At 47.4% G+C, this 20,066-nt stretch overlaps 1 protein-coding gene across 5 annotated transcripts in view; it reads right to left on the bottom strand.

Annotated features, from left to right (window-relative positions):
- The window catches only part of LOC135388681 (semaphorin-1A-like), a 130,380-nt gene that overhangs the window by 76,796 nt on the left and 33,518 nt on the right, over positions 1 to 20,066 (bottom strand). For all 5 annotated transcript variants that reach the window (XM_064618386.1, XM_064618389.1, XM_064618390.1 and 2 more), the window contains exon 2: positions 5,730 to 5,935. In XM_064618386.1, the coding sequence (XP_064474456.1) occupies positions 5,730 to 5,871 (142 nt within the window). In that variant the 5' untranslated portion in view covers positions 5,872 to 5,935. The remainder of the gene's footprint in view (positions 1 to 5,729; positions 5,936 to 20,066) is intronic.

The raw sequence follows: 20,066 nt of genomic DNA, 5'->3' as shown, positions 1-20,066 counted from the left end.
GTCGCTCGAAACGTCCACATCCAAACGTGCGACACGCAAACGCCAAGGGGAGCAAGACATCCTGAACATTCTTGCGTTTGTATAAGGTGCAGCCATAAGTAGCTCAGCTGCTCTGTACAATGAGATCACTGGTAATCACTCGTACTGAAACATGAGCAACCAGACGAATGCTATAAGGTACTAATGCACTTGTTACGGAAGACAAGGAAAACGCGTGTGGATGCCACTGCTCTATGACTTCTGCCGGCGCCACTAGAATAAACAAGGCGCTCAAACTACGTAACGTATAGTCACTGAGTGTCCACCAATGACGTGCTTCTGTTGGTTGTAGCTATGGAAACGAGTCGTCATCAGCCGCATGGTAGCCACATAGAGAGCCTAGCAGAGAGGCAAGCAGGCTTTCTCTATCTAGGCGGCGTTGGTTCTGCCCACAAACACTTCCAAACTTGCTTGCCTAAAATCACGTGAGCTACCTTTTGACAAGTGTGAGATCATCATCTCTTACAGCCACATCACTCACTCACTCATTCAACGCTCTTACCCTATCGATTTCAGCACACGTTAAATAACTCAGAAATAAGAGCAACGAAGTCGTTCTTTATAGCCATAGTCGCCTCGCGACGAAATCCTTATCAACTTCTGCGTTGCATCGATCTACGTACTCGAGCACTACATGAGAGAGAACGAGAGAAAGATGGTGCAAATTCCACCTCCACTCCTACCACGAAACTACGATATAGCTTCACAGACGAGCATGAAAATGAAGACAAAGGACAACCGGCCCCCGAAAGAATAAAAAGAAAAAAGCCAGGAAGCTCATACATTATTATCACCGTCACATTATGTCAGCATTTAATTTTCGCCGCTCATACCGAGCGTCTCCATTAATGAGTAAGCGGAGCCACTACTTATTCATTATATACGTTTTGGGCGAAAATAAAAATTCTGAAGGCGCACGTAGTCATCTGTTTTTCTTAATTTCCTTCCGGAGTTGCTTCATCTCTGGGGGGCCTCCCGACTTTGAAAAATTTCGGTCATAGACAGGAAGGGATACATGAAAAAGAAAAAAAAAACGAAACTGAATGAAAAGGAAGGAGAAAAACAAGCAATGGCGTAGGAAGTAACGGTAAAATTTACATTAACAAAGAGTGGCGACGTGGAGCCAAAGCTGATGCGTGAATCACATTACACGTGTCGGCTAGCTCCTTCACGCTGCTTTCTTTCCATTCTTCTTTTTTGTAATGCGTGTTTCCACTATAATTACACGAGGCAGTTTAAAAGACAATCTTGAAGGAAAAAAAGCTCTTGGCTGTTAGTGGCACAAGCAGTGCAAGGTGCTAGGCTATAGACACAAAAAGCAGCGCAGGAATGTGTCGCAATCTCAAAACGCAATGTGGAATCAAATTTGCTAGACCAGAAGAAATGCCATCAACGCACCATCTGCCGGCCCTACAAAGACAACACGGCACTGTAGCAGCGCAAGCAGAAGTTCTCCAACCAGCCGTGGTCGTGCTGGAGACTGGGATGGGGTGGGTTCGAATCCTCCCACCGGCTGTGCGGTCTGAGGTTTTCCTTGGGTCTTCCGAAGACTTTCCAGACGAATGTCTGCACAGTTCCCCCTGAAGACGCCCCAGGACGCATACTAAACCCCCTGTCCCCCACTCCTTCTTGCTGTCCTCTCTCCATCTGTCCACATCTGTACGCCGCTCATATCCACAGTTGCTTCGCGGCGCTAACACGGAATCAAAAAAAAAAAGAGAAGGTCTTCATCAAATGTAACCTAAGCTGTGCATGGGCTACGATAATAGGGAGTTCTAGTGCGTTGTATGCTATCGTCTTTGCGTGCGTAAGGCATAGCGGATAGTGGTTCTACGCACTGCGCAAAGATCTCGTTATGTTTTGCGCGTGCGCAGAACGACCTATCCCTTACGTACGCAAAAGCGATACCGTACTGCGCACGGAAACTTGCTATAATGTCATAATCTTGCAATATGTCGCATGTAATCGGTGTAGAGTTTCCGTATAGGTCAGGCGATAAAACACCCTTTGTCATCATCATGATGTATTTGTCATTGTTGTACTTTCCCACTGTTTCACAGTTATACTATTTCACCCGTTATACCTTATGCTAACTCGTGGCTTTCCGCGGCAAGATAGCCATGACTCTTTTAATAACGTGCGCCGAAATTGGAGCGCACGACGCGCAGCACTGAACGTGCATCGCGCGAGACGATGTGCCTGGGCAGCTTGTACCCTGTCAGCAAGTTTCAACTCCTCGCCTGGTTCGAACCCGCAACCGGAAACGAGAACTACGCAGGGCTTTTCATTTCGACAACATTTGGTTTAATGAACACAAAGCATGAAAACCAAAACCCAATCTCAAATGCAGAAATTAGCAATGATGGACTGCAAAGCGCATCGTATGCTCTACCATGGGCGGATCTAGAGGGGGGAGTCCGGATGTCCAGACCTTCCCCCCCAATTTCTGTCTTCACATAGTGTTTAATCGATCCTAGGTCGCGTATCCAACATGCTGTCAATGGCTGTACCCCCCTCCTCAGAGATTGGTGGGGAGAGGGGTGGATACACTCCGTGTACACATACGCGTACAATGCTTTTTGTATCTATGTATTTAAGGCACGCACGGCAACACGCCGATCGGCCACTGTATATTCTCCTTTCTCGTAATGAAGTAGAGCTTCATTGCTACCTTCGACACATATTTCATAGAGGAAACAGGCAAGGCCAGATCAATACAGTGTCTCCCTCCTACCACCCGCCAAATCCCTGCCGACGAGTTTTAGTAGTTAGTATTAAATCCCCCGCAATACTCAATAAGGAGAAGCCGGCACTCGCGACACGAACGGCGAACGAAGGAGGCCTTTGAAGAGCAAATATCGTGCGAGAAAGCTGGGAATAAATAATGTCCCATAAATAATAGCGGATGCGGCCGTTTTGAGAGCCTCGAGAAGAGAGGAGCCGCGAGAACGATCCGAGCCGTTTCTGAGACGACAGATTGAGTTTCGGAAGGACACCACGTCGAAAAATCTTAACGGCATCAGCAAAAACCCTTCCGCGGAATCCGACTGCGAATCATCCTGAACAACGGAACTCGTCCTTATTCATTCTGATAACCCGTGGCCTTACGTCGCGAGACAACTATGATTATGAACCGGACGCCACGGTGTTCTCTGTCCGTGGATTAATTTTGCCCACCTGAGAGCAGGAAAGGATCTAGGACGTGGCGGTGTTGGGGCCCTGACCCCTCTTAATTTCTGCCGTATCCGTATCCGTGTGCTTCAATAGATCTCTACCCGAGAAACGTCATCATGAGGTCGGTAGACAGACTGAAACCGAAATAAATCGGAAGGGGAGGGCTGGGTTCCCCGAATGGGCACTTGTTCGCTGCCTCCTATTGACAGAAAAGTAGGATCGAAGGTCGCGTTCCTTTTAGAGACCATGGTTGGTAATCCCCTCAAGACTGTGGCTTTCGGGTGTGACCTTGTTCACTCCTAGCTTTGAGCGTAGTTAAACTGTACCAAATTGGTGGCGCTGTCGAACACTATGACGTCATCTGTTTACAAACATGGAATGTCTTCTGCTGACCTCTCCTAAAATCTCCCATAATGGAAGAAAGAAAGAAAGACAGGACCCCTCCCTCCCCCCAACGGAAAAATTCTGAATCCGCCGCTGCCTGAGGACTCTTTTAGAGGGACGGCTGCATTCGTTCCAGTCGATTTCGAAACTTCCTCTTGGACTACTGGCCATGGTATCGAAAATCCTGCGCAAAATCGTGGCGCAGTCTAACTGTTTTTCGACGGAATACATGAAACGAGCAGACGCCGGATGTTCAGAGCATGCTGGAAGTCCCTCTCTGGAAAAACGAGAAAACGTCACTCCCTAAGAACCAATGAGGGGGCGCGACGTTGAGTAAAGGAATGCCGCAACCGTGCGGGCGGTTCATTGATTACTATTTTATGCTGCCAAGGGGGACGTCGGACAAAGTAGGAGACACGACAACAGAAACAGCTTACTCTCAACTGACGAAATTTAATGCAAGGAACAAAAACATCAGAACTACAAGATATGATGACGTCAACAGCAATGACAGCAGGGTTAGCACACTCAAACGGCGATATCATGATCTCTGCGACTGTCAGTTAGATAACCACATTCCGCAGAAGACAAGGCTATTGAAGGGGAGCTAACACACTCGGGACCATGCTGAAAAATGTTGAAGGCCTCGTGTATCTCCCTCACTGTCTGATTGGGATGCTTGGCAAGCGTGCACGTGCGGTCAAATAACGCGGTTTCTGTTGTCGTGTCTCCTACTTTGTCCGACGTCCCCCTTGGCAGCCTAAACTAGTAATGTCACACCAACTACCCCAACTTTGCACTTTGGTACGGTTCATTGAGTTACGGGACGTCTGGACGGCGCTTTTCTTCCTCTGAGCACCGCCCTCTCACTCCTCCGAACAGGGAGTGACGTTACGCCGGCGGTGCTTCTGCGACCGCGGAAGCAGCGCTGATCTTTAAAATTTGTTTATTTAATATATAAGCACTTTTCGGACGAAAAAACTAGTCGGGTAGATCGTCGGCCAGCTCCGAACATAGTGGTATCGGTTTCATAAATACATTTCCCGATTTGATCGTCCTACTTCGATCGTCGTAACTTGTACTAACCTGTACTACTTGTAGTAACTCGTGCTACGTAAGTACTTATAAGTAGGCTAGTTCACACACACCGCCGGGCTCGAACCCTACGTGTAAATGAGCGGTCACGTTGCATACTGATCCACCGGTCCTGGGATTATCGTGTATTTGTCCCTTCGCAGCTCAAGAGGCAACGAAAGTTGGCAACCCACAGCGACCAACGCTTTGCAACGCCTCCAAATACGCAAATGAAGATAATGCTGCAGAGCTTGCAAAACAGCGAAGAGCTGTTGCTCTATGAATGTACATGGCAACGCGCTGGAAACGAATGCTGTACCTTCACCCCGAGAATGATTTCAAACGTACCTTCCGGCAGCTTTCAGCTATGATTGCCGGCCCACACCCACGCCGGCCACAAAATCGTTCCCTGCAACCCCGCCTCGCGAGCTCGTAGGCGTCAAAACGACAACACGTGTGTGGGCAACGAGCGAAGACGCGACGCCCAAGCGGCACAGGGTGCACAGCAGTAATGAACTTGCTCATTCTAAATGGTGCAGGCATAATCGTTAAGCAAAACTACGTTGAAAGCGAAAGTGGTAGCTCCGTGCCTCAAAAAAGTTCAAGGAATTCACGCCTAATCCATTTTGCTATTATGTCGTTATCGTATGTTGCAAAGGGACTAGGGATGCAAAACACCGGAGTTCTGAATATCGATAAACGTCGATATCTAGATCAGAACATTGACAAATATCGAATCCATTAAAAATAACGACGAACTGCAGCAAGAGACGGGACCGAGGTTAGAACATTGAAGAAAACGACTGCAGAAAATGACATTGCACCTTATTATATCGATATCTGCGAGGGGCATCGATATTTAATATATATACGTAAGAATATCCGCGACTCCATATTTTATATCTGTTTATCGATGTTTCGAAACACGCCGATAACGTACATTGGAAAATATACAGATAATACCGGTTACGTTGCAAATGCCGATATTGTTCCAAAGAAGGGACACTATAGACAGCAGACCGAAATCAACTACGACAAACTAGTTATAAGGTACTCACGTATTTGTGTGATGCGTAGCTTGGCGGCTATCCTGTCCTGCCAGGCCCCGAGCGTCGTGGGCGACCAGCACAAGCAAAGGAAGATCAGGAACCATGAGCCCGTGGGGAAGGTCCCCCGCGGATTCCTGTCTTTGGGGCCCATCAGGGCCTCCCTCAATTGAGCCACCTCATCTCGTTATTCTGCTCATCTTCCGCCACCTTGGCTCCTACACAAGACAGACAGACAAACAACATCAGGGGACGCGTGTCTCACAACATCTGACAGATTTTTTTACGTTCAAAGGGGGCTCTAAAGTGCAAAAATTAAATTTCACCTCGCGGAATTGAAAGGTGTTGTTACTAATAATGAAAGAAGGGTATTCTTTTGCTGTGTCCTTCGTGACTCATGCGCGAACGAAACCGCAATTTAAACTTTCCCTCTCCCTCTCTCAAGAAGCACAGCAATGCGGGGCGGCCTTTCATTGGTCTCCTCAAACGATCTCCCGCGATGATTGGGCAAAACGTTTGAACATCAGACCAATGGCAGGCTGTTCCGCACTGTCGCCCTTCTCGGTCACATCACGAACGACGCAACGGATTAATCCCGTATGTATTACTGTCAAGGTAACTGCACCTTTCATTCCGCGAGTATTTTTTCGCACTTCAGTGTCCCTTTAAAGGAGCTATGTCTCTCAAGTTATGCCAAACAAAAGTCAAAGACACATATTTGCATGGACGTGAAACTGCATTCTAAGTTTCACCGTAAAGTGAGTAATATACGCGGAGAAAATCGGCTCCGACATCACTGAAGGAGTCTCCGCCAGCCAGGCAGAGCGGGAGACGTCACGTGATCGCGACTGCCAACGGGAATGGCCGTAGCTCTCGCTATTTCGACGTCAGAGCTTGACACGCGCGGGCGTAGTTCAAGGGTCTGTATCTGTAGCTCGCAACGTGCATCATGTATAAGAACAATTTCGCCAACTTTTTCGTCAATAATTTTGCCAGCAGCACAATACGTGCATGAAGTAATCAACCGCATAGATCAGTGCGTCACAACAGCTTTAACTAAGGTTCCAGGGTATGTGCGTAATGTTCGCCGGTATTTATTTATTGGTGACTCTTTTCTTTCCTTTTTTTTATTGTGCCTTTGCACCAGGACACACAACGGAAAAGCTCCAAATGTGATAAACTTCCCCGTCTAGCCAGGGGCTCGACGTGGGATCGCGAAACTTCGTACGCTGGTTAGAAATAACCGAGGCTTTCGCCATGTTCCTATCCTTCGGTTAGGTTATAAACGCTTCGCCACATCCGCAGAATATCTCTCTAACTACCACAAAATCTTTGGCACCCCGAAGAGTCACAACCACGGAATATATATACTCAAATGATCACATTACAAACACAATTTCACGATTCCAATTAAGCGAGAATTAAAACAAAACAGAAACATTCTTACTGAGAATTTTCGTTGGGAACCTCTGATAGACAGATGCTACTGATCATCTAACTGTAGCTCAATCCTACCGCCCCCACCCCATTACGATTTATTATATCATATCACACTAAAACAGGTTCCGAATGCATCCTAAGAGCGTGTTCTACATACGTCGTGATTTCTCCGCGAAAGCGAGAGACTCCCTCTCCCCCCCTCTTTTTTTTCTTTCCCCCCTTGACAAGTAAAATTGTACACGCGCAACGACGGAAGGACTCGCATGACACCACCTGTAGCGTCCCTAGAAGAATGGCCACTGCACAGACATTCTATTTCCATTAGAACCAGACAATGGGGCCCTCGCTTCTAACGACTTCCAGACACACGCTACGTAAATACGACATTATAAAGAGTAAACACGTTCGCATTTTTTTTATATATATATAATATTGCATCATCACGAGGAGCCCTACAGTGCTCGCTGCGTTCTTTTTTTTTCCCTATAATGACATTCGACGAGTCATCGCGTGAGAGGTACACATGGGAATTATGTCCATTGTCGAGTGAAGTGACAACATACGAATGTCGACTGCAGCATCAAATAAGCCAGTGAGCTAAGTGAGCACATGGATATGTCACGGTTCATGTGTTCGGTTCGGCTATACCATAAGTCCACAGCTATTCGCTTTGTATCTATTTCTATCACATAACTATTCCTTTCATTTTGGCTTCGGGTATGTGGCTATTCGATTCTTTTATAATATTACTACTCGCACAGCACTATACTGCGAAGTATCATTGTACAAAGTAACCCTACAAATGCCATCAATCCCTATCCGGCAGCTCCTTCGTTATGTTAATTTATAATACTTGAACATCCAACATTGCTTCGGCGATAGATTTAAAGTTGTACCTTGTACAGTTGTATACGGAATAGAACATTTTTTACACATTTGTACACATTTTGTCACATTTACCCGCTCTCCTACTAACTGGGTATCATTACCCATACATTGAGTTAGTGTAGGTATCCGGTGACTGGAAGCATGTACGACCGTCAGAACACATTTCCCGATAGAAAGCCACATAAGAATGGGTGAACAATGCCAATGGCGTCCTAGGAGAGACCATGTGACTAGCAGTCAAACCAATGGATTGCAGTCTTTCGCCGCCTGTGAATTTATGCGCCCATAGAGTAACAAAAGCCTACCGCGAACAATTCTGAACATTTCCTGTACACGCACTCCCTTCAACTGAGCTGCACGTGATCGATCTGGTCCAATCATTATCGCTAAATTGATCAGCGCGGCCAGCGTTGCCAACAAAGCGGGCTAGCAAATGGCGACGGACGGGCACAATCGATGGGGCGCACGCCATCAACCAATACGCGCCGGAACACACACACACACACCATGAAGGTGGGAAGAGGGGGGGGGGGCAGCAGTATGAGCAACGGCTGTCGGGACAACGTCGCCTGTGCAGGGCAGCTCCGGTCCTGCTGGCAATGAACTCAAGGGGAACGGGTCGCCGATTGCTATACGTGCGCTATCTTGTACCTACTATAGATAGTAAGGTAGATATAAATACCTGATACGGGCACCCTGTTCATAAATGAAAAGGTTCGTTCGCCGGCTGCATTCGGTAAATTCTGCAGCCTATTACTGCTATCAGGGCGAACGGAGGAGGGCAGTATGAGCCACAGAAAATTGCTCCTCTCAAATATTCATCTTCCTGCACCGTCAGTCTAATAGTAAAGCAAAACATTACGTCTATGCAAGTCCGTTCACGCTTATTAATCAAGGACTGAGGATCTGGAAGGTTTACACGGGAACCCTTTATCGTCCTCCGTCATTCCACCACTCCTCGTACTTGCGACAGCAAATGGCTTGTCGATGTGCCTGCCCTGCACACACTCCGAGCGGTGCTGTCGACAGTACCTCACTGGGTACTCATGTCGCATTATCAGATTTTATTTACGCGTACAGGGATATCAATACAGAAAATCGATATCGATAACATAAAAAAAAGGACAACCTATGCTTTCTTTTGGGCTTCACTACAGCACCTTAATAGGCGCCTTCTTACCCTTGGCAATCACAGAACAAACCACCAATCACATTATGCAAAAACTGTTGCGCTTAACAACGCTCTGTTGGGCTAGTTCATACATTACTGTAGTTAAAGGAAGGTTAGTGCAAGACGACGACACAACGCAAAAACGCTCCTGTGAGTGTTACACTCGCAGGACGTGAAAATGATACCCTCCCTTGCTGGACTCACGCTGATATAATTCGCGCAGATATAAAACGCCAGGCATCAGACATCAACACGAGCACGGTGGTCTGGCAACCCATAAAGGAAGGAAAGAACAGCACATATAGTGACACCCCCTCGCTCGAGTCAATCACCAGACAAGGCCCGCGTAGATGGTCCATTTTATGCATCCTTTCTGCTATTTCTGCAAGAGATGACGCCAGGGGGAGCGCAGTTTCCGTCGCTGGGGGCCGCCTGCAAGCTGTCGCCCCGCTTCTGCTCCAGTCCGATTTCCTGTCGGGTATCCCAGCTTTGTTTACATTCGTTTTCTGCAGACCAAACGGGAAACACAGCCGTGACGGAGAAATCATTTCCTTTATACGATGGCAGGGGGGACGGTTTTCACCAGGGAGCTGTTTCCAGGGGCATCCTCTTATGGAGGTGCACGACGGCTGTGCTATGAGCACGGGGCGAACGTGTGATCATGTTTCATCATATGTTCCGCGTGTCCGAACTACTGGGATGAAATACGTCTTGGGGGGGGGGGGGGGGGGCACCACACGAGACGAGAGTACTTTGTAGGATTTTCTCTGAAGAACAGCGGATAGCAAACAGAAGTTCGAGAGGAGGATACGAACCGCGCAGAAGCGTTTTTTTATTTATATTCCGTTTTTATTTCCGCCTCCACAAAAACGAGGGGACAAAAAAACAAGACGGCTGTTAGCGTTCTAAGTCACAGATCATTCCGGTAAATTTTTCCAATACAGGAGGAGCTTAGCCCTACAACTTAATGAGGAAAAAGGCTAAAGGGGAACATCAAACGACGTGGAAAGCAATGGAAACAAAAGAGCGGGAAAACAACGTTCTGCGTTGCGTTGTTAATCAACAAACCGCGTCACGGCTAAACGTGACCGCACACGGCACGAGTGAAAGAAGAAAGAGTGCGGAAATTTAATCGCACACTCGCCTACAGCAATCACCGGGTCGTGCATGCGTTTCGGCTACGGCCCAGTGCTCTAAGATGCCACCGTGCAACGCGCACTTGCTACTGGAGCAGCCCACTCGGGGAGAAAACAGAAGACACAGCTCTCGCTGTTACACACGATGGGAAACATAAAAGAAGTCCCCTGTCGTCTCGATGCGCCACTGCTGCGTCAGTCGTGCGCACCGCCAGACGGAAAATGATAGGCTGCGAAACCAGGCCAACGTCGCCATCCCGGAATACACATAATCGGCCAAAAGAAGAGAGAAATTGGAAGCAACTAAACGAGAAAATGACAGTTGTCGTGCATTACGGTCACGATGCTTGCGGAAAGAAATGTAGCAGCGTCGTTAAAAAAAAGTGACCACGTGAGATGCAGAGAACTGTTCTTTATGCAGAGACTTGAGACAGGTAGGTGCAGGCTGCACGTGTGACTGGTATCGTTGCTCCTTCTGTGTTTGGTGGACAGACTTTCGACCTGTCAAGAAAGGACAGCAGCTGACCGTTTCTGCCTCGAATGTTTCCAATTCATCCGTGTCAAACAGACGCATTCCCAGTTTCAACCCTGATGGCTATGAAGAACGCTGTCCCCCACTGGATGGTTCGGGAAGAAACCATTCGGTCGTGCCCCACCAGCATTCTCCGTTTCTCCAGCACTATAGAGCTACCGAAGCTCGATCTTCTCGAAGAAGTCACTAAACTACAAGGAATACGGCACGTCCCAATTGAGCTTGGCTAATTTTCCTTGAAAGATACCTAACTAGTGAAAGCACCGACTGTAAAGCGCAGGCGCAGGTCTGTGTGCTCACCGGTTTGCTCATCACTTACCGTGTATTCACACGAGCGACATTACCCGCAGAAGCGGAAGAAGCGAAAAACGTCATAGCTTTCTGAGCGCGAGCGCTCAACGTCTAGATATTCTGTAGCAGACGACAGGACAGACGCTGACGGTGTCGTCTGCCAATTGTCGATCGTCTGCTAAGCCACTCCCGATGTTCCGCACCGTGTGAATGCTCAACATTACACGGGACGGAACTTCGTCTCTGTGAGCAGTGTTTTCTCTTTTTCTTCCACTAGAATCTTCTGTGAGGATGTCGCTCATGCGAATACAGAGTTAGTAGAACCACGCAGCAAACCGCACACACACACACACAATTTTATCCAACCGTCCCTTGCAGTAAGTTTAACTGCACCTTACTGATATGAGCCAACATTGTCTGTTCGAGCACAATGAGAGAGGAACTTCCGGTCTTTCAACAATAACAAAGTTCAACCTAAAACGGGAACGCTCGTGCAAGGTGAGCACACAAACAGATGCCCACATGGGACGCATGCGCCTCAAAAAGCATGAGCATGGCGACCCGTCCGCACAGGCCAGGTGTTTTCCCGGCTGCTGCCGCTTCAACCTGCCCTTCACATCTATTTCTCTTTCCTTTTTCTTTTTCTCGCCTCCATGGCGGGTTTAAAGGTCTCCCCGCCTGCCCCAGCTGCCCCATTTAATTCGTTTTCTTCTATTTCTTGCCTCACGTGCCCATGAGGATGTTCATAAGGAGGTGCTCCTTTTTTTGTGCTGCTGCTGCTGCGCAGTTTTGTAGTCTCTGTTTCACCTGGAGCTGCGGGTTTGCTTCTAACGACGCCATGGAAACAGATGAGAGTCGGGGATGCAACTCTGCTTTAATCGCTGCTTTAATTTAAAAAATGAACCCAGGAAACTAATGTTTTGTAACGATAGTTGACTGCTAGATGAGCAGAGCAGGTTCGTAATACAGATATCACGCTTCCGCAGATAAAACTATTCCATCAAAAGACAGAAAGGAAGAAGAACTGCGAAGCAGTAGACTTGTTTTCTTATTGTTTTCGTTCCTTTGGTCTCTGTATACATATTTCATGTCTACCTCCTCATGAAGCAGATAAGGCAGTGTAGAGAGAAAGAGACACCACCTCTTAAAAAAACTCCAAAGATATGACAAACATGAGACGCCTGTACGGGCTGCTGTAGCAGAAACGGATATACGCCCTTGTGGTTGCTACTTCCATCTTAGCTCCCCAGACGTTTCCCTTGTCATTTCTTTTTTTTCTCCCGTCCACAGTCTTCGGGGCGGTGTCGCACATGTCTGGCACGAGACACAGCCCCACCTGGAGCCGAGAGCAACGACGGGGAAGCAGAGTTCTCCCGCCCCTCCCCCCATTTCGGATGACATATGGTAGTGCGTTCACGCTCTGCCCTACACTCTTGGGCGCACTTCCCCACAACTCCGAGACGTGGGGCTGAAGACGACTCGGTTCCATGTAGTACTCATGACGACGGAGGAAGAGAGGGGAAACGGGGGAGGTAATGAAAAGGGCCAGCCGATCGCGCGCGTGCAGCTGTTGTCGTCTGCTACTGCTGGCCCCCATACGGATTACTGCCGTGAAGCTTCCCTTCCTTCGTTTCGTTTTATGTGTGTATCGCTCGGAGATCCCCCGCTTAAACGCTGCGCATGAAGTGCAGTGCAGCGTGGCGTCGTGTCGCGCAACACCTGTCCTGCGAAGCCATGAGACACGTAGATGGAACTTCCAAGCTGCTGCTCCGGATTGAAGGGAAACCTCTTGTTCTGTAACGAGACGCGCAGGTGGCCTATATTCCCCACCTTCCCCATCATGTTCCGTTCATCAACTTTGCACCGTGCAGTGACTAAAAGCAGAAGCCGGTTCATTTATTAGTGCCATGCGAACAGTTCCACTGCTTGTTCTACAAGAGTTTCTATATATATATATACAGGGCGTCGTAGCTAAATGCGAAAATATTTTTTAAAACATATATATCCTTTTTGCGAGACGAAATCAATTGCAATATAGCATATGCTGAAGGGCTTTTTGCATGCAACCGGGCTTATGGACATCCTATGACACGGTGAATGTGTGATGTGTCCTGTGTGTGCCCCCGGTGATTCCGCCACTTTACTCTAACTTGGGCGCAGCTCTTGAACTTTTGACCTACATGTTGAACTCAATTATCATCTCTGTTCGTCTCTGGACATCATCCTTTTGCGTTTTCATCATCTCATCATCAGATTGAACTTTCTGTATTAAGTGTACTGGGGTAGCCAGTTTGACTTCGTCGAAACTTACATCCCCATTTTTTTCTTTATTCACATCACATCACACATCTCCTTAGGAGGGCATTAGCAAACTCCCAAGGCAATGTCTTGGGGGTGAAGGAAAGACGCGCCTCCGAAGATGAGCAACGAACAAAATAAAGAAAAAAATTGTGTTCCTTCACGATTTTTTTGCGAACGATCTATGGAACGGATTTTTGTTCTGAAAACGGCTCTGGTATCACGTGACCGAAGGGACCAGATGTTCTCATTGGGACAACTTCGTAGCTTTTATAATTAAAAAGTTAATTATTGAAAGTTAATTAAGACATTGCCTTGGGAGTTCGCTAATGCCCTCCTAAGGAGAGCCCTTCAGCGTATGCTATAATGCAATTGACTTCATCGCAGAAAAAGTGATATATATATATGCATCTTTTAAATATGTTCGCATTTAGCTGGGACACCCTGTATATATAGATACATATATAGATATTTAAAGCAGCAGCCAGAGGGCCTTCAAGTACATTTAAAGTTGTTCGGTACTAACTTCTTTTTCGAATAAAATTGCGCATTGTGCAGCACAAGAACCCCACTATATACGTTATTCTGCCGTTCTCTCTCTCTCTCTCTCTCGTGTTAGCGCCGCGAAGCAACTGTGTCTGTGAGCGGATATTCAGACATGGAGAGATAGGGAGAGGACGGCCGGGAAAGAATGAGAGACATGGGCGTATGTCCTGAGCTGACTTCGGGGGCACGCAGCGCCGACATCCTGCTAGACAATCTAGCGAAAACCTCGGGGCAAACTTCAGAAAGCAAACGCCCAGTGGCAGGATTCGAAACGTTCGAACTCTCATTCTTTAGCATGACCTCGGAGGCAGCACAAACGGGAAGACGCTGAGCTATATAGGTTGTTGGGCTAGTTGGGATAGCGCTAAGAACAGACGACCACTGAGAAAATGTACACGAGACGAGCGAGAAGACGCCCCTGTATTTTCTCTGCGTTTCCTAATGCGCCAACGGCGGAAGTACCAAAGATACGCACATATAGACAAAAAGAAGCAACCAAGAGCTGCACCGAAATAATCACCCCGTTCCTCCCGCACATCCCAGACATCCCACCGTCCTCATTCCGTGCTGAAATCGGTCCCACTAACGAAGGAAGGGTAACAAGCCGTGCGGGGACAAGTATCCAGCACCACCCTTCCCGAAGCCAAGAGAGGGGCAAGGCTATAACGACTGTCCCTAACGAACGGTGGTCCGGTAACGAAGCGCGCTTGAAGATCGTTATAGGCAAGGCTATGCTTCCGGTGAGGCAAAAATTACAGGAAGTACGGCAGAAAAGTTTCGCGGAAGCTTCGGGAGAATAGGACAAAAGGTCCCCCCCACCCACCCTCACCCCCCTGTGAGTGATGCAGTGTAAATGAGTGGGGAGAGATTTTGCCCCGTATGGGTCGGGTGCATCTATTATACGTATACGTTTCTGCGTGAAGGACCGTGATAGTCATGTAAGGAGACTGTGGAAATTGTAGTGCGATAATGATGATGATGATGATGATTAGTTTTTTTTTGTCTTTTTTTTTTTTTTTTTTTTTTTTTTTTTTTTTTTTTGCGCATCGACAACTATGGCCAATTGTGGCGCGGAGACTCGCGAGAGCTCGTGCGGAAAACTTTTTTTTGCTATACAAGCGACAACGCACAGTCATAGCGCAAACTGAAATCCCAACAAAACCTGAGAACCTAAGCTAACCCAACCCAACCTACAATAAGCTAGAAAAAACGTAGGTGCACGAGACATAAGACGCTGAAAAGTCGAATACACTGGAGAGTTTTAGTACATCGTACGCAAAGGCGATAGCGTACGTAACAGATAGCGTTGGTGGTTCTGCGCACTGCGCGAAGCTCTCTTTCTCTTATGGGCATGCGCAGAACCATCAACGCTATCCATTACGTACGCAAAGGTGATAGCGTACGATGTACTAAAACTCACTACTAACTTTGACGGAACACCCCTGCCGGTCGGCGTCTGGTCATATCGTACGCCACGAAGTGATCCGTCTCACAACCTTGAAGGGCGAAAACACCGAACAATACCACAACTGTACAATGCATCACGCAAGCGAGATTCCATCAACTGAAAAGACAACACAAACTAGGTGACTAATCCCCGAGCAATATCAGCACAATCACGGTTGTCTTGTTTACCTCGAAGCACGTGTCGTGCATTCCTATCAGTCATCATTGCCCAAACAAGGACCAACAGGACGGTGCTAGAAGAACCCCTTGGAGATGCCTAGTCCTAAACACGACGTCGGCTGATACGCGAAGAGGCCCAGACCCGCTAAATCTTTCCACGGAAGAACCGTATTCGTTCAACCTCGGGACCTAAAAGTAGCACCGTTCGCAGCATGTCTTTCGAGTTTACGTCAACCTCGTCTTCTCCGTGGATGCCAACGCCCCCATGGGTATCGTTACGGCTCACGCACGGTACATGCACAAAAAGCAGTTTCAATCTCTCCCTATTTTTATATTATAATTCAATCCAGTCCTGTTTCAATACACGGCCTGGCATGTGACAGAAAGAACAACGTAGGCAGTAGGCACCTCAATAAACGGCAATACGAGGTAGTAGGGAGATTACGTGTCGCGCAAATAACGTTACTGTTAATCGGGGACTAGTATATAGCTCGCGATTTCGTATATAGTGTTCATCATATGAGGGAGCAAGACAGAGGGGAGAAGGCAGAAGAGGTGTCTTGGAAAGCATGATTGTCAAATAGCGAAGGCCTTGAGCCGCCCTTGTGATTCAGGGGTATCTTGAAAAGTCGAGAGACACTCTGCGCGCCAGACTGGGTGACGTCACCGGTTGACGTCATCTGGTTATGGTGGGAACCTGGCAGCCATCAAGTTTACGTATACACGTCAATGGAATTATATACGAACTCCCGCCTGACAGTGGGTTGTTGCAACTTGTGATGTCCAGCACCTGCGGAAAAGTATACAACCGACTGCGCAATCCACACCTTGGGTAGTAGTAGTTTATAACATGGTGCTCGTGGTCAGCGTTTGTTTTCATGAACCGTTTTGGATCGCATGTTGTTATTAAAGGAGAAAGAGGAGGTGAGAAAAAAAAAGGATGATGATTGATTGATTATTTAAAAGAAAACCAGGGAGAAATTGAACTTGTCTCCTGACTAGTTCTGCTACTCCCAAAACAAAACAACAACCTACAAACAACCAAAAACAAACAAAGTACATTCCCCATCCCCAACAATTAGTGTGTTAGTACACTAGGTGCAAGTGAATAAATATCACTAGAACATGCAGAGAAACAGATACACACTAATGCAAAGATACACACTACAAATACACACTACAAAGATATACACTGATACGAGGCACTCGCACAAAATCCTAAAATATGAGTTCCATGCCGCAGCTCACAAGGAAGTTCTCAAGTGCCGCAAAGGCAGTGTCTCGCTTTCTTGGGTCCCACAGTCCGAGCACTTTCACCACGTCGAAACGCCTGTTGTCCAGGCGGTCGAGGGTATACATCAACCTAGCCCTTTGTGGAGCATACTTTGTACAATGCAGGAGAATGTGCTCAGTGTCCTCCACTGTCGCACACACTGAACAGTCTGCAGAGTCTGCCCGCCCTTTTTTTTCCTCCACAAAAAAAAGGAAATTGGCATGCTGTAGGTTTGTACAACGCATCGTCACGCAACATACTGTTTTGATGTTGTATTAAGATGTTGATTGTGTTTTGCATGTTATATTACCATTATTTTTACACGTTCTTGCTTGATATGCAGTGTTGTGATCCCTTGCAGCTCACTTTACTAGTTCAGGAGTCGATTGTGCATTTTAGTATTGTGTTTGTTTGTTTGTAAGGGGAAAAAAAGGAGAAATTGAACTCGTCTGCATTTTAGTATTATTACCTCTTGCTTAGTGTCGAGTGTTTTGACCTGTACACATCTTCGTCGTTAACCAAACCCCTCTGTCACGTAATATCCCTGTAGGAGCCTTTGACGTGTCGGTAAATAAACAAACCTATCAGTTCGAAAGACTGCCTTCAATTCTTCAGTGCAACCATCCCTGACATATCAACGTATCTGGGATATTATATACCGCACGCCCGATCACCCTCCACGCACTGAATGTGCCCCCACACGCAGAAGACGAGCAATTTGGCAATCTCAACGACGTAACGTCTTAGTCCGTGTAGTACCACACGTATCTCCCCCTTGTCTTCCGCCATCTCCTGTGCTCCGTCGGTATTCTTGGCATCGGAGAGGACAGCCAAAACAAACAGATCGATTGGTGCACATTTCACCGCCAAAACTCGTCGGGGGAAAAGAGGGCATCGTATGCATCTGACAAGAGTCTATCCCCATAGTCTTGCATGCTGCCAGCCAGCCTCCATCCCCGCAGACACGATCAATGCCTGCAAGTCTTAACAACGGGGCATACATAAGCTGCTTTCTCGTCCCGAGCGCACGTATTTTTTCGGAAGGGGAAGGGGAGGACCGTTCGAAACCAAAGCGCCGGTTATTTATTTATGTAAGGACACCCGACAAGCCTCCAGATAGAATTTTTATTTCTATTTTACTTTCCTATCTCGCAGCCTGTTTTCACTGCCAGTCCTCGAGAAATTGGGAGAAAGTTCGCGAAGAAAAATAATCGTGTTCTGGCATCTCAATCATGCTCAACTCGTCTTGATGTCGTTGCTATCTGAGATAGGGGGAAAGCGGGCGATTTTAAAGGGGACTCGTTAATATGATTTTCCTCTTCTTCTTTTCCTTCCTTCCTTCTTTTCTTTTTCCTCAAACGCTTTCAGACATATGTTGGCACAGTTCCCTTAGAAGTCGGCCCAGGACGCACATTCTCCCAGAGCGTTAGTCGTGACGTTGCCCACCTCTGTGAGGCCGACGACGGCGAGCTCTTTCAGGAGCACCACCACCAACCTTTTCAGCGTGCTAGCCATGTCACGTCGAGACTGGGAGATACCCGGGTTCGAATCCCGGGGCCGGTTGTGCTGTCTGGGGTTCTTCCTGGGTTTTCCTCGGACGCTGTCCGGCACATGTCGGCACCAATTCCCTTAGCCGCGACGTTGCCCACCTCTGTGCGGCCGACAACCGGCGAGCCACCAACCTTTTCTTTCTCTCGTGCGCAGAGACGTATACTGTCGTAGCGTGCATGTTGAAGCGCGAGGGAAGTCTGCGTTCTGTGATCCCAAAGGTGGTGTCCCAGCGTATGACGTAATGCTATATTCGTTACCTCGAATCACCATGTAGAAGTTATGCCCCTAAATATCATCACTGAAGAACACGAAGAAGCAATCCCTGTCATGTTACATCCGTTCCGCTGCAACACACGGATACTGTGCTCTATAGCTAACTTCCACGTTGTCAAATGTTGAATGTATAGCTGAATACTGCAAAACTCTTAAGGTTCGCGAGCCCCTAACTTTTTCGCATTTCCCGAGCTGAAAATTTCGCGAGTTCATGCGAACATTTAGCAACCATTCCCACTCCGAAAACGATGCTGGAATTGCAAACTCTTTCTTCACGATTAATTGTACAGGTTACCACTCATTAGTAAGCATTTGAACCGATTCGCAGCACAGCTGTGTGCAATGGATGTTTTATAAAATGCAACGCGCGACAAATCGGGCTTCTCACGAAGTCAGCCAATCGAGCCACAATTTTTTATTTCCTTTTTTTTTTTTTTTTCTATCCAGAACTCGCAATTTTTAGTGGTCGCGCGCCAATGCTCGATTCACGAAAACTCAGGGCCGCAGTACGCCTCTCACTTTCTCGTTTCTTATCTCGTACCTGCAACCGCAGACCAAGGTAGGGAAATAGCTTCCTTGCTTTCCTTCACTTCCAAACGGAAAGCAAGAGTGTGCCATATCCCCCCGATCCAGCGATTGCTGCTTCCCCCATTTAAGACAATTAAGCAGAGGCTCACGCGTGTGTGAGCTTTTAGCGTCCGGTTTTCCGAGACTGCCAGCCGTGCCGCGGCAAGAAGGAACAATTAGAACGTGGCCCGGAAGCTTACGTTCCCGCACTGTCGTAGCTCTTTCTTAACGTTGGGCGTCGAGCAAGTTAGAAGAGTTGCTCGCCACTCCCAAGGAAGAGCGCCGAGACGAACGCTTAAAGCGAGCAAACGCGTGCTCAAAAACATGCACGCGCGGTGAGAATGGGCTGTATAGAATTAATGCGTGAATGTTTATGCGTGCTTATTGTTCTCTGCGGGGTTAAGCCGTAAAATTGAGGACAGAATGTGTGCATGGAATGCGGGCACTGGTATACGGTTGGTTTCCTGTGTATGCATGATGCATACACATGTATGTACATATATGTATACATGCATGTACGCATTTCCTGGTTTCCATAATACGATGAAGCAAATGCGCATCGAGCGCCATATTACTTTTCCTAACACCAAACCACAAGCATCAAGTGTTTCTTCGTTTTTTTCTCTTTTTCTTTTTTTTTTCTTATGCGGTGGGTGTGTGAATTATGTTGTAACAACAGCAAACAAGAAGACTCTACAGATACGAATACGGAGATTTCGTAGATCAGAAGGAGCTTACGATCGCTTTTCCTATCAAA

This window comes from Ornithodoros turicata, chromosome 3, assembly GCF_037126465.1.
Source record: "Ornithodoros turicata isolate Travis chromosome 3, ASM3712646v1, whole genome shotgun sequence".
Taxonomy (NCBI): Eukaryota; Metazoa; Arthropoda; class Arachnida; order Ixodida; family Argasidae; genus Ornithodoros; species Ornithodoros turicata.
Note: the sequence above shows the minus strand (reverse complement) of the source record. Positions and strands in the feature narration are given on the sequence as shown.